General features: G+C 41.2%; 1 protein-coding gene across 1 annotated transcript in view; it reads left to right on the top strand.

Annotated features, from left to right (window-relative positions):
• Nucleotides 1-14,606, top strand: part of LOC116535447 (calcium-activated potassium channel subunit alpha-1) — a 213,948-nt gene that overhangs the window by 50,201 nt on the left and 149,141 nt on the right. Inside the window, exons 7-8 of the mRNA XM_032256517.1 lie at nucleotides 10,701-10,769; nucleotides 13,105-13,116. Of these exons, the coding sequence (XP_032112408.1) occupies nucleotides 10,701-10,769; nucleotides 13,105-13,116 (81 nt within the window). The remainder of the gene's footprint in view (nucleotides 1-10,700; nucleotides 10,770-13,104; nucleotides 13,117-14,606) is intronic.

Below are 14,606 nucleotides of genomic sequence, written 5' to 3'. Positions count from 1 at the left end.
AATAAGTCTTAGCTTCTCTTTCCATTAGCTTGGCAGGATGGATCAAAGCCACCCACCATGGCCACTGCAGGTAGAATAGAGGTCACCTGGGGGGGGTGACCTCAAGAGCTCCAGGTGCCTGCCGTGAGCCATGATGGTGCCTCAGATTCCCCACTTAGAATCCTCATGTATGCAATCCCAGCACTTTTGGAAGCTGAGGAGAGGGATCACTTGAGGCCAAGAATTCAAGACTAGCCTGGGAAACACAGTGAGACTCTAGCTCTACAAATATAAGGGAAATTAGCCTAATGTGGCTGCACACACATATGGTCCTAGCTACTCTAGAGGCCAAGGAAGGAGGATTGCTTGAGCCCAGGAGGTTGAGGCTGCGATGAGCTATGATTACATCACTGCACTCCAGCCTGGGCAACAGTGAGACTATGTCTCTAAAATTAAAAAAAAAAAAAAATCTCAGATGTTGAGTTTAAGATGAATGGGGGCTTTGTGCCCTCTGAAAACACAAATTCCCTGAGAGTGGTGAAACATTCAGCCTGATCTGTTGACACTTTCACAAAGGATTTGACAAGGCTACTTCTCACTGGGAAGAATCAGTGGGATCTGGAAGCTGATTGGGCTGAGGAAGAAAAACCATTTGCTTGCACTTCCTGCCTACTTACAAACCAAAGCACCTTCCTGAAAGAGAGGTCTGAAGACATTGAAAGAAAACTGATCAGGCTTTACCATGAAGGAGAGGACAGTCCTGAGTGCCCTTGGCCTCCTCTGTATCACGGTTTTCTTTCTGTATGCAGGAGGGAGGGAAGCGGACCATTTGGTGGCTTCCTATTTACCTGGAGCCTCCTGTCACTGAACACAGCAGGTGCACTCTGTCAGTCCCTGGGCCCAGACCCTAAGCAATCCAAGATGGTTTGGCTGTTTACTGAAATTTCTCACCCTGTCTCTAAGCGAAAGTTTAAATGCTAAATGGACTGGAAAAGTGAATAGGTAATTGATTTGGAAGGAGTTATTTTCTGAAAATGGATGCCCTATTGTGACTCCGCTGTGAGCCTTTCTTTGAGAGTGATTTCTCTTTCTGCCACTGAGAGGAGTTAACCATTCAGAAGCACTGGGTTCTGGAACACTGAGGCTGTCCCAGGGGATCCCCTCTTCCTTGGAGCTTGGACTGTCTAGGTTAGAAAGCCCCGTGGGAAAGCAGGCTTTTTAACAGAAGCAAATGAAGCCTTGTCTGTCTAATGTGGTGGTGGTCTGAGCGCATAGCAGAGATGCTAGTGCCTGGTGAGGGCGTCTCCAGGGGTGTCGTGAAGCCCCCTTCCTTGGCTGTGTGGTTTCCCTGGCCTGACTGGTGTTTGTGTCTAACAGGCATGCTATTTCCAAACTCTCCCAGCCCTTCTTGCTTTCCCGCTCTTCTCTTATTCTGCTCTTGGGAACTGAGTTGGTTCCTCTTACAGGTGTTAACTTGCAGGGTTAGGACTGCTCCCACTACAGACTCTAACTGGGATACTCACAAGGTATGTTCAACTCACATAGTTGCCTAACATAGTGTCTAATTTCATAACAACTTCTTGTTGATATTTCAAAATAGCGTTATTTCACATAAAAGCTAGATTTCTGGTTTCTTTAGAAAATCTAATGTGACAATGCAAGACCTGCGTTTCCTCTGAATGCTAACTGGCTCCAGTTTGATGTAGCAAAGGGTTTAGAATAGTCATATAGTCATTCCTCCCTGATATCTTAAAGCAGGCCAGATTTGCACATAAATCCCAGGCCTGGCCCTGTGGATCTGTGAGTTTGCCAACCTTGACCCACTGGGTGATGTGGAACTTCACTGGCCTTCAGCCAGCTCAAGAGCTGGTACTAGTAGCTCTATGAATATTTCCTTTGATTGATTTTCATATTTAGAACATGTCCCAAGGAGGAAACAGATTGTTGTCAGAGAATTTAGTATTTGCTCGGTAAAGCTTCTGATATATATATATGTATATGTGTATATATATATATATATATCTCCCACTTCTGATGTCAGTGAGAATGTGTACGACTTAGTGCTATTATTCGTTTAATACAATGATACAGCGGAGGTAGGAATGATCAATAAAGGAAGGACATTTAATGAGATTTAGGAACATCCCAAAACATTGAAGCGCTCCTCAAGCATTTGATTATCTGGAGGTTTAATTATCTGTGTTTTCTACTTTAAATTAAAGAAAAGCCATAACTCAAAGTTACCAGCAGTTTAATGATAACACTCTTCAATTCAGGTTAATTAAAGCACAGCCGTAATTAGAGGGTAGTGTTGTATATCACCGGGCTGGAACATCAGTATTTTCATTACAGTAAGAATTGGCTGTTCAATTTCAAAATGACATAAAGGACGCCAAAATATATTTTAAGCTGGTTCACAGAGAAGAAAAAGAATTGGGGAATAGTCTGAGTATCATAAAGCACAGATAAAATATACAGATTTTCAGAGCAGTTTCTGTAATTATGCGCTGCACTAAAACAATATGCAGCCAATAACATCTTAAAGCATGGAAAGAAATAAATTTGCTTTTTCTCTGTGCTGGCAAAATGTCCCCTTGCAGAGTGGGACTGGGAGAGCTTGGAGTTTTCTCGGAAACTAGGAGAGTCATTCTATGAAAAGATATGGGAGCAGGCTGTAGGGGTGAAATTTGGGGTTGTTTCCTAAGAGAACAGGAAGGGGAGCAAAACAGGCAGTGGGAGCAGAAGGTTCTGCCACCCCGAAAGCTATCTCTATCAATATTTCAATCCAAGAGATTCTCAGTGTAGCCTTTAGTCTGTGCCCAAAGGCCCAAGAGCCCTTGGCAAATCGCTGGTGTAAGTCCGAGAGTCCAAAAGCTGAAGAACTTGGAGTCTGATGTTCAAGGGCAGGAAGCATCCAGCACTGGAGAAAGACGAAGGCTGGAAGACTCAGCAAGTCTAGTCCTTCCACGTTCTTCGGCCTGCATTATCCAGCCACGCTGGCAACTGATTAGATAGTGCCCACCAAGATTGAGATTCTCCCAGTCCACAGACTCAGATGTTAATCTCCTTTGGTAACACCTTCACAGATACACCCAGGAACAATACTTTGCATCCTTCAGTCCAATCAAGTTGACACTCAATATTAGCCATCACAGGTGCTTACCCGCAATTTCCTTCTCTGAAATAGAAGCACTATGATTTATCTGTCAGTACTGGTTAATGTCTTTTCCCCCCTCCCTCCTCCCTCCTCTCCTTTTTCCTCTACCATTTATCTTTCCCATTGAATATAATAGAAGCACTTAGGAAGAAAGAAACACATTGTGAGCCATATGTGTATCCAAGTTATATTTACTTTTAACCTTTAGGAAATTATCTTATTGGTTAATCACCAATTAACCAGATATTTAATGAATTGGGATATGTGCACCATTGTGCCAGGCTTGGTGCCAATTCTAGGGGAACCTGCAACTAGATTTGATCAAATATATGTGCATGAAAAGATCAATAGCAATACTTACAAATGCCAAGTAAAATATTCAGTTTCCCTAGGGTGACTGCCTCCAGAGTTTATAGTTTGGTGAGGGAAAATAGTATGCATCCTCGGAGCGACATAGGTACTGACTGATAAGTGCCTTGGTAGATGCGCACAGCTGGAGTACAGATGCTAGAGTTATAGGGACATCTCCCTGTAGACTGGGGAGACCAGGGGGTGCTTCCTGAAAGATATGACATTTGAGCTGTGCCTTGTTGGGAGTGTGGATTCAGATGGGCGAATAAAGAAGGGAGCGTGTGTTCTAAGTGGTAGCGAATCTGGAGTCTGGACCACATAGGACCATAGGGAGCTCTCTCAGCACCTAGGTCTCTGAGATTTTCCAGTTACCGCAAATTGCTTTCCTCTTTAGATGAGAGAAGGAGATGCATCAGATTTATTTTGACTTGTGATGTTTTGAGGGGGGATTGATAACAGGTTTTTTTTTGTGAGCACTTGCAAAAGTGAGGGTGCACTCTCCTATCCCCAGGGAGAGCAGAGGGGAGAGGAGGGGCTGGACAAGGAGGAGCTGCAGAAAACCAAAGGTTCGGCAGCTGGGCTGCTTCAAGAACACTTGTGTTCTAGGTTCTGAACCTCACAGTAAGCCTGTTAGTCAGTCATGCATCATTTGCAAAATATAAAAGCTTAATTGTATCTGGTTTTACAGCTCAGAGGGGATTAGGACAAAAGATGTATTTAAAATATGGCATGTGTCTCTCTCTATCCCTCTGCAGCTAATGGAGCAGTTAAAATTCAGATTTGATGTGGAGTATTTAATGCCTGGGTAACTGGGGAACTCCAATCAGATCTTCTTCAGCTGTGCTGAAGGGCAGGAGTTCTGTCCCCAAGCCTGGGGGCAAGTATGGATGCTACTGTGCTGGTTTAAGAGTGCAGGGGGGGATTCTCCATTCCCTCTTCTACCTCCCTGCACTCAGTGCTCCTCGCCCAAATCCAGAAAATCATGCTCTCAACCTGTGTTGTTTTGCACAGACAGATCTTTAAAAAGAAGCCGCTTGGGGAAATTTAAAATTTAAGACTGCCCAGAGAAAAGCTGGGCCTCTTGCCCAATGAAAACTGTAGCTAGTTTAACTTGAGTTCTGTGAAGTCATTAATTTTTAGAAAAAGACATCCAAATTTGAACATGGAGCAGAAAGAAACCAGGCAGACCCAATTGTTATATGATAGATTTCTTTAGCCAAAAATGGGCATCTTAAATGAATTTATGGAGAGGCTTAGATCTCATTAAAAAAATTTTTTTTTCCCCTCATAGAACTGGCCCTATTCATTCACTTGTTTGGGGAGTATTGTAATTAGGGTTGAACATATATGAATACAGACGTGAATACAATACTGGTGGTTATTTCTACTACAGCGATCCAAGAGGTGACCTTCTTATGTGCTAGTGAATAAACTAGTGACTCTAAAGTCTATTGAAATCCTTAATAACAGTCTACTGAGGCAGTGGTGGGTCCAGAGTACAGAGGGGTCAGTTGTGTTGTAAATGGGGTGGACACTTGGGCTTTGACTCAATGCTGGGCTCTTGTAGCAAACACACAGTTCTTCCTTTCATTTTGTTTCTCATTAATAATAATAGCAAGGTTCTCTAAAAATGCAGTTCACACTTTAGGCAAAAGTTTATTGCCTATATCAAGTAATATAATTATTATTAAATTATAGTGTCTTAGGTATGCTGATGGAGATGGGGTGTGTGTGTGTGAGAGAGAGAGAGGGACAGAGAGAGAGAGGGACAGAGAGAGAGAGAGAGAGAGAGAGAAAATAAGAGAGTAGGAGAAAGGGTGAAGATATTCTGAAACCATTCCACTCTACTCCTAGCAAAGCTTCATAGGAAAATAGAGTCTTAACATTTCCATCAACATTTTAAATCACTTCTATTTTCCTGGTGCTGAGTCTTGGAAATCCTGATGTTTCAAAGTTTCTTTACCTAGATATTTCAATTTCTAGAACCTGTCGTTTTAAATTAAAGCTACTGAATGTGAATCTTTTCCGTTGTAGCCCATTGATCCAGAAGACCTGGCTTCCCAACATGCAGTGTTTGTATCTGCATCTACTCCAATTGCATGTGCCAACCTGATATCCCAGAGGACCTCTGGATCACTGAAGAGGGACTGGTGCTTTGGGTGGGGCTGGGTTTAGGGGGATGATGACAGCTGCTTCTTTTGTCCTCCCTCACCTGATTCATCGGGTGAGTCCTCTTCAGCAGAGCTCCTCCAAACCTCCTCTTTGTATGCTCTTCCTGAAGGTGCAAACTCTATGACAGGTTTCCATGTTTAATTCACACCAGCAAGTAATCTTTCCAGTCAAGGGGGTTGATTTAATGGCAAGAACAATTTATTTCCCTGTGGGTAGGTAGAAACAGTTGGACTCTAATTCTTAAGAGCCTTTGTTCAGGAACATCTGGGTTGAAACTACTGTAGTTAACAGATGATGTTGGCAGTAAAAAAAAAAGGGGGGGGGGCTTTGTATAATGTCGTTGTCAAATTTGGTAGACCTCTACTTAATAATTACCAAGAAAGTAATCTAACTTGTTATTATAACATTTTTATTGCAGATTGCTGGTTTAAGACCTTTCGGTGACAAGTGGCATTTTTTTTTTCTCAAAAAAGAAGTCGTTTCTATTCCCCTGTAATTATTTTTGCAACCAGAAACAACTTCCTGCGTTGGACATATTGGGGCATTTTATTTTAGAAACCAAGAATTAAATTATTGCTAGCTTATGGCTGATTTTATCCCATTTTTCACATTGTGAAGGCGTTCTTGCTTCCTTTTTTGCCCCTTACCTCACCTCATCCCGCTTCCTGGTTCCACACCAGTTCTGTATACATTGAAACACTGTAGGCTGAGTAAAGGTAGAATGAGAATAAGGATTCAATGCCTAATGCCCATTCTTCTTTACCAAAAAATGGTGTTGAATGTTGCAAGTCAATGTTTAACCAGAGAACATAAGTCATGGGTAGACTGAAAGTATATACATTCTTGGGAGTGTAGGGGGTACATAAGGGTATAAGAGGGTCTGTAGAAGGTCCCGAGGACAAATGGTTGTATTTTAGAATTGGACTTGCATCTTGGCATTGTGGATTGAAGGCAAAAATTAGATTCCCAGAGCATATCACTGCTTTTTTTCCTTCTGTATCCTTCCTTTCCCATCTGTCTGCTTCTAACAAATAAGACAAGCTAAGAAGCAGCTTGTTTCATGATGCTATACTCACTTCCAAGCTTTCTCCACATAGACTTTCCTAGTTTGCCACTTTGTTCTCCATCACTTCAGCTACTCATGAGATTCTTCTCCCCTTTCATACATGCATTTATTTATCCCACCTTTACTGAAGGCTTACTCTTTGAACTTTGCAAAATGCCAGTGAGGCAAAGCATACGTCCTGTACAGGAAAAACTCAGTCTAGAGGGGAAAGATAATTAAACAGGTGATTACTGCACTAGCTCCCCTGTTTACTCACTTTGCTCTTCCCCACTGGGCATCTCCAACAGAGGCTGCATCTCTGCAACAGGATGGAGTCCTTAAGCCCAGGATCCTGATATTGGCCAGCTATCTGTGGCAGGATCAAGTGTGACTTGAACACTCACAGAGGGAGCCACAGCTCTGTGTCCAGTGTAAATCATGGTTGATTATGCATGATTTGTATTTTGCCAGTGTCCAAAGGATACCTATTACAGTAGGGATTAAAAACTTAAATACCTGTAGCAGTCAGGCAGTTACCAACAAAGAATGAAGAGTCAGGCGGTCTGAGACAATAGAGAGTGGTGGGGACTGTGGCACCTTGGAGAACAAACATCTCATCCAGAGGGATAAGTGCTTCGTAGCTGCACTCCGTTTTAGCCATATCTGATTTCTCAAGGAAAGCTGAAAAGCCAGTTTTTATTTGAATTCACTTGTTGACATCTATTTACAGTTTTTAAAAAACACTGTACTCACCAAACAGAATGTGTCTGCCTGTTGGGCTTGTGACTGCCACTTCATTTCCTCTGTTCTGATGAGAAGCATCTGTGCAGCACACTGCCTCAAAGAGTCAATTTCCACTTTTGGCTTTTTACATAAAAGCTATTTGACCTTGACCCAATTGCTTCCCCCTGTTTGGACCTCAGTTTTTCATCTGCATAGGAAGAGCAGGATTGCCCAGTCTTGAAGGGCTGATCTGCAAATCTGTGTTGTGGTGTGGCTTGCCTATGTTCTCTCTGTTCACATCATTCTACCCCTCTCCTTTCCTTTAGCCAAAGGGCAACAGCTTGTTTTGGGTCAAAGGACTTCTTAAAAAGGGGCTTCTATAAGGCATGTAGAATTATCTTAGGTATGGATTTGAATTTATGGAATTAAAACTGGAAGAGGACTTAGATCTGCAGGTCCATCCCCTATAAGGTTAAGGAATGAGTACAACACCACATAGATTTTATGAACTTTCCTGCAGTAGTAGCTAGGAAGACATAATTCACCATTACAATGAACTGTTTCTTCCCTTCTTACCAGTGGGATCAGGTTTATAAAAGCAATGAAGATCTTTGATCCCATGAACTACCAGAGTCCCAAATTGGACTGGTCATTGCTCATAGGATATCAGCAAATTAACCTTTGCATGATCCATACCAAGTTAAGATCAGCCTTCTCCCTGATGTTTTGGCATTTAGCTACTATTTATGTTAGAGCGTGGTTACTTAATGTGGTAATTTGGTTCAGTAAACATTGTACAAGCTATCTGATTTTTTTTTTAAACAATGTAAGCTCCAGAAGTAACAGTCCCATAAAGGGTGCATGTTAGCAGTGCTCTTTGGGACATAAATTAAGGAGGGCATTTTCCAGCTGTAGTTGGATATGTGTGTTGGTGTTTCAGCAAGCTGCATAATCAGCACAAAGCCCAGGTCATTAGAGTCTGCTGGCAGGAATCAGAAAACCTGCAGATCACCAGGGGATCCCAGATATGCCTGGATAGAAGTGGTCCTTTGACATCTGACTGTCTGCTGAAGGCAGTGCTGGGGACCACAGCCTCACATGTAGGAATGAGCAATTTGGTTTCAGAGCATGAGGCCTTTGCCAGCACTCTCCTTGAAAGCAACACATCCCCATATCCAGCACATCTGATTATGTCACTTTTCTATTTTAAACCAACTGAAATCCCCCCATTCCACTCATAATAAGCTGCAGACTCCTTGCTCCGGAGAGCAAAGACCTTATCATCTTGCTCCCACCTCATTTCCTGACCTAATCACTGTCACGCTTGACTTTGCTCACTCAGCTGCAGTCTTACTGGATTTATTGCTGATCTTCAAATACCCAGAGCTCTTTCCTGCCTCAGGGCCTTTGTGCCTGCTGTTTCTACTTGCTAGAAAGCTCTTTCCCCATATCTCTTCATCATGCTGTTGTGCTCCTTGCATCCTCAGAATGATCCAACAGAACCACCACAGATTATATACCCCTTCTGAGTTACTCTTTAGCTTCTTAGGTTGTTTTATTTTCAGATAGAACTTGTCATCATCTAGAAATTTATTATTTACTCACTTGTATATTTGCTTATTGTCTGTCTCTCCCACTACAAAATAGGCTTCACTGGAGGTCAAGATGTAATGTCTCCTGCCAGGTATTAGCTAGAGGCCTTAGGCAGGTTACATGGACTTTCTGACCCTTGGTTTCATCACCTGTAAAATGGAGCTATCAGTAGAAGTCTGGATAAATAGGGGTAGTAACTTCCTCTTAGGGATATTGAGGGGGTTAAATTGAACCACCAGGAGGTCCTCTCCCCACTGTGACCCAGCACCTTACCCCACTTACAATGCTAGAGCTAAATAAGCGTCAACTCATTATTCAATCTATCAGTTAATCAATGTTTTATTATTCAAAAATGGTGATGCTCACTGTAGAAACTTGTCATACATTATATATATAATTATTTTGTCCATGTGAGCTTTTATTTCTATAAGTATGTAAGTGTATAGTTTCATCTAATTGTATTGTGCTATTTGCATGTTCATGTCTTTTTATATATTTGTTCTATTTACATGTTCATGTCTTTAATATTTGTTCATTTTATATCTTGGAATATTCTTTGAAAAGCCATTTGGAATGCTGTCTAATACCACATTGCACTGTACTTTATTGCCTTATTATTGGACATTTAGGTTGCTTTCAGTTTTTCTACTCAGTATAAATAATACTTACTCTGAACATCTTTAAGCATAAATATTTTACTGCACCTTTTGTTATTTTCTTAGAATTGAAACCCAATAAGTGGAAACCATTTGTTTAACTTCTCTGTATTGGTGGGTCTATTGACTATGCACTATGGAGAATTCCGAACAAGTCCAGCTCTCTTAAGGAAGTTTCCCTGGTTGAGGAGACAAAGTTCACACACATGAAACAATAGGGAGTGACCATAGCCAGCATAACATTGACTAAAAGCTCAGTGATTTGGTTGTGGACAAGGTGCTGGGAGAGTTTTGAGAATAGAAAATCACAGGGTAGCAGTTACTGGAGAAGACCTACTAGTTGGAAGATTAGAGTTGATGTGGCATGGGAGGATGGGCTGGGAAGAGAGAGGGCATTGGGAATGGGGGCCACACAAGGGAAGGGACGGAAACAGGAACAAGTCAGCCTCAAAGCAGTCTGCCCTGCAGTTGAGAGCATCGGGCAGATGAGGTGAGACAGCTTGGATGGAGCCAGGAGTGACAATGCCATCGTCATGTGCTGGGCACTTACGCAGAGGCAAAGTATTATTATCATCATTCCAAGCACACAGGGGTCTGCTCGGAACAACAATATGAGCCATTTGTACAAAAGACCGAAATGGAATCCAAATAGCAGGTCCAGCTGGTCCAAATCTTTCCCTCCCCCTGTAGTTAACATTTTACTACCCGACTGAGTAACTAATGAATCTGGCCCAGTGAAAATCCCCAGGCACAAATCCCTGCTTGGGCTCTGTGTCTAGACAGCCAGACCAGAGTGCAATTTGCACTTTGAGCATTCAGCACCTTATCACTTGTAAGAAATCAGGTTTAATGGGGAAGATGGGGAGGTGTTGCTTCCACTCCCTCCCTTTGGCACAGGGCTGGTGGAATGAGGAACCCCTCAGATAATGACTGCATTAGGAGACTGGAAGATCATAATAGTGTTTGTTATGTGTCTCTGGTCATTCAGAAGCACTGATTGGGAGGCTTCTCCATCTCATTGCAGGCTGTGTTTTGTGAAGCTCAAGCTCCTAATGATAGCCATTGAATACAAGTCTGCCAACCGAGAGAGCCGGTAAGTTTGCAGCGACCCAGCGGCTGGCTTTGATGGTGAGAGTGCATTCTGAGAACGGTCGGTTCACTTCTGCTTTTTTGTGCATTATTTATCTGCATAGAACCAGATGTTAACACTTCTCTGACCCTAAAGCACATTTTGAGGGATGCCCTACCAGACACTGCAGCTTCTATGCCAGACCAGCCTGGCATCCAAAGCCCTGCTGGGCATTAAGAGAGTGTTTCTCCAGGGGAGAAGGATGAATCCTCCAAATATCTCCACCTGATCGTGCCGACCTGGACTTTTCACCTTCTAAGTGTTAAACTAGACCTTAAAACCCTTTTACACTGCGGTGAGCAAAAAAGCAGGTGGACTCTGGCCTCCTTTACAGCAGCCTTGAGATAGAGCTGTGAGGGGAGACACCAGCTCTCTTGATAGCCAAATTACAAGCAACCTATTGTGTACCATATGTGCTTCTCCCGGTGCAACCAAAATCCAGGTGGCAGAATATCAGCTTCATGTAAATGAGCCAGGAGAGTGAGGCTCAGAGGCAGGAGCTCTCCTTATTTATTTATTTTACACTTAATTATGTGCAAATCAGACTGATGAGGGACTGGGTCTGGTTGAAATAGATAACATCCCAGTCAATATACGAGTTTATGCTGGAAGAGGGAAGCATCGTGCTAACAAGAAATTTTGCTGATGGAGTACTGTATGCATTACAGATACAATAGAGATGATTTTTTTTTGTTGTTCCTTAATTCTTGTCAATAGTTTTGGGAGAAACAGAACTCATTGAGAAATACTCAAGCTTTTGTTCCCTGAAATGATACCCATAGTCTATTCTTCAGTAGTACATTTTTTTTTTTTTTGATCCTGCAGATGCCCAAATGTAGAGGGCAGATCTCCTCCAACAAACACCTTAATAACTGAGCAGAGTACAGGGCAAGACTAGAAGTTTCCTGTTATCATCGTTTAAGTTTTCCTTATCTGGGTGAATGACCCAATACAGCCAGACTTTCAAATGTACAGCCTGTGTCTATGACAAGACAAAAGAAAAGAAAATACTGGATTGTCAGCAGATCAGTCCAATGTTTTCTGTTACCTTAACTACCAGATCAGATTGCTCACAAAGTCAATCTGATCAAATGTTAAGCTATTTTGAAAATCCAAATCAACCAAAAGGAAGAAAAAATGGTAGATTTGGTGGCCGTATGTAGAACATGGCTGTAGCGGTTAACAGATAGGTAGATAGATAAATATTTTCTTTTTCATGTTGGCAAAGTGAAGAATATTGCTTGCAAAATCTGAGAGTCCTGGTTATTTGCTGTTCAGCAGATGAGGCAGAATTTTCTGGAATTACTGTTTGCCCATGTTTTTGCCAATACTCACTTGTACCTGTGTAGGGGAACTGTGTGTATCCTGGATTTTTGCAAATGATATTCTCCATATTGCCAACTCAGCAAATCTTTGTGTACCTCAATGTTCTCTATTTACTTTTGTGTATCTTTCAAAAAAAAATGTCATGATGTGGGTGATGCTGATGCTGAATAGTGTTTTTTGACCATTCTGGAATGATCTGACTGCAGGACATTGCACCCTGAACCTTGAGCACTTGTCTCTAACTCATTTCCTTTTGATCCCAAGGAGACAGAAAGAGTAAAATGCTGTTAATTGTTCATTGTGAACCCAATGTCACCATTCTAAGAAAACAAACTCAGAGCTGAGGATGAAACTTTTCTTCTATAGATCTTTTAATTGAGTCACAATTCTGAGATGTTTTCAACAAAGCCATGTTTATAGATATAGTTTTTAGTATATTTCTTTTTCAGAACAGGGCAAAAAGGACTAGTATGGCTTTGTTTGGGCTTTCTATGTGCAGTTGCCAGCTTTAATTCTCAAATGTGGCTTGGTCTCAGTGTGGAAGCACATTGGTTCTTGTGGAAAAAGGTGTGTTTGAGGGAATGTGGATCATGCCTCTGAGAAAACACAGGACTTAAACAATATCCACGTTAAAGATAAACAATTTTTTTTTATCTTCCCTGAGAATAATTTTAATATTTTTCTTTATTTAAAAATGTCCCACTTCTTTTCCTCTCACGTTTTCTAACCAACTGGGTGTGAAAATTCCAAGGACCTGCTTCTCCTTTCCACCTTCTTTAACCCGTGTTTAACAGCCTCCTTTGTTGTTGGTTTCACCCCATGATACTGTTTTCATGCTTTGCTGAAAAACCTTGTTTTCACATGCATCCTTCAAATGATTTGAAACAAAGGTTTTATTCCTTCTTTCCTTCTGGTGTCAGTCAATTTATTATCAAATTGTTTGATTTTAAATTCTTTTCTTGTCGTTTTGCAGAAGCCGAAAGCGGTATGCTCTTCGTTAACTTTTCTTCCAACCTCCACCCTCTATCTTCACTCCTAACCACAGGACTAACCATTTGCCAAGAATTCAAGAAGAGAGAGATTAAATATATATATATATATATATTTATAAAATCTCATTCCCTTGTCCAGTGTATATATATTATATATATATGAGTGTATATATATGTGTGTATATATATATATACACACACACACACCCCTCTCCAACTAGAGTGCATAAATTGGAAGTAGCCTATTTCTGTTCTTGTTTGATTTGTTGGTTCTTTTGGATGACGCACTAACTTCTTTGCAGGAAACCAAAAAAAAGGAAAGGCACACTCCTGTTTTCAGTCATGGTACTAATAATGGGAACAAATACTATTAAAGCTGAAAAGGAGGACGCTTCTCTCCAGCCCTTTGTGTCTGTTTCTGTATTGTCCTGATGTGTTTTGATGTCCATTGGACACTGGTCCCATTTTTGTCTACATACCACATCCACATTCCCAGTGACCTCCTCCTCCCTGTGTCGAGTTTCTGGTGTATAGAGCAGAGTTCGTGTCCTTTTATCCACAAAACAGAGACCAAGCCCTTACACTTCTATTTTTGCCTTACATTTATTTTGGTGATAACATTTTGAATATTTTATTCCTTGGGCAGTGCTCCGTATAGACTTTAGAACACTGCTATTAAATTGCCAGATTATCACACTTGATTTACTGAGTTAGTATTGTTTATTGAGACAAACTCATGAGTTTTTTTTTAATCATAGTGTGTTTTGGGGCATATTTCTTAATATGAAGTTTCTCAATTTTCACCATGTGATTTCACCCTGTTTTGCTGCTGTTTTATATTGCACGAAGCATGACTAAATCATCATCAATGGCATTTAAAAAAAACTTTTGGGCTATTAGTTCGGGCATAGCTTTTCAATAATGTGTTCTCCAAGACAATATTGTTGAAAACATACTATTGAGATGCCTACTTGTTCATCTTTTCAAGAGTTACTTTTCTCTGTGATTGTAATCACTATCATGTGTTTGTGTTTGTAATTGTGTGTGTGTGTATGTATCTGTGTATTTGTCTGGATCTCTTTCCAAAGTCCAATTCTTCTGTGATTGTTTGAGTACATGTGAACAAATAGAGGTGGCTTCCTGTCAGTTTGGTATTAATGATGTGATCCAACTGCAAGAAGTTACTGCAACACTTTGCATCTTAAAGGTCCACAGTGTTTGCACCTCTGCTGTTGGCTTTTGGCCTTTGAGTTCTTTTATCTTGTGGTGAAGGCATGTTGTGATGTAGGCATGACTTGTCCTAAATATATCAAAAAATGATTTGGCTTGCTCCCAGAACCAAATATCCAGTGTTATCATTTCTAGATTACCTCTCTCTTCCCCATCCCATATGGCTAATATTTTCTGTATGTGCAAAACACATTTGAAAATGCCATTTCCAAAGTTATTGAGATGGATGCAGGCTAAGTAAGTCCTCACCAAT

Source organism: Sapajus apella, unplaced genomic scaffold (assembly GCF_009761245.1).
Source record: "Sapajus apella isolate SASKATOON/1434 unplaced genomic scaffold, GSC_monkey_1.0 scaffold94, whole genome shotgun sequence".
NCBI lineage: Eukaryota > Metazoa > Chordata > Mammalia > Primates > Cebidae > Sapajus > Sapajus apella.
Note: the sequence above shows the minus strand (reverse complement) of the source record. Positions and strands in the feature narration are given on the sequence as shown.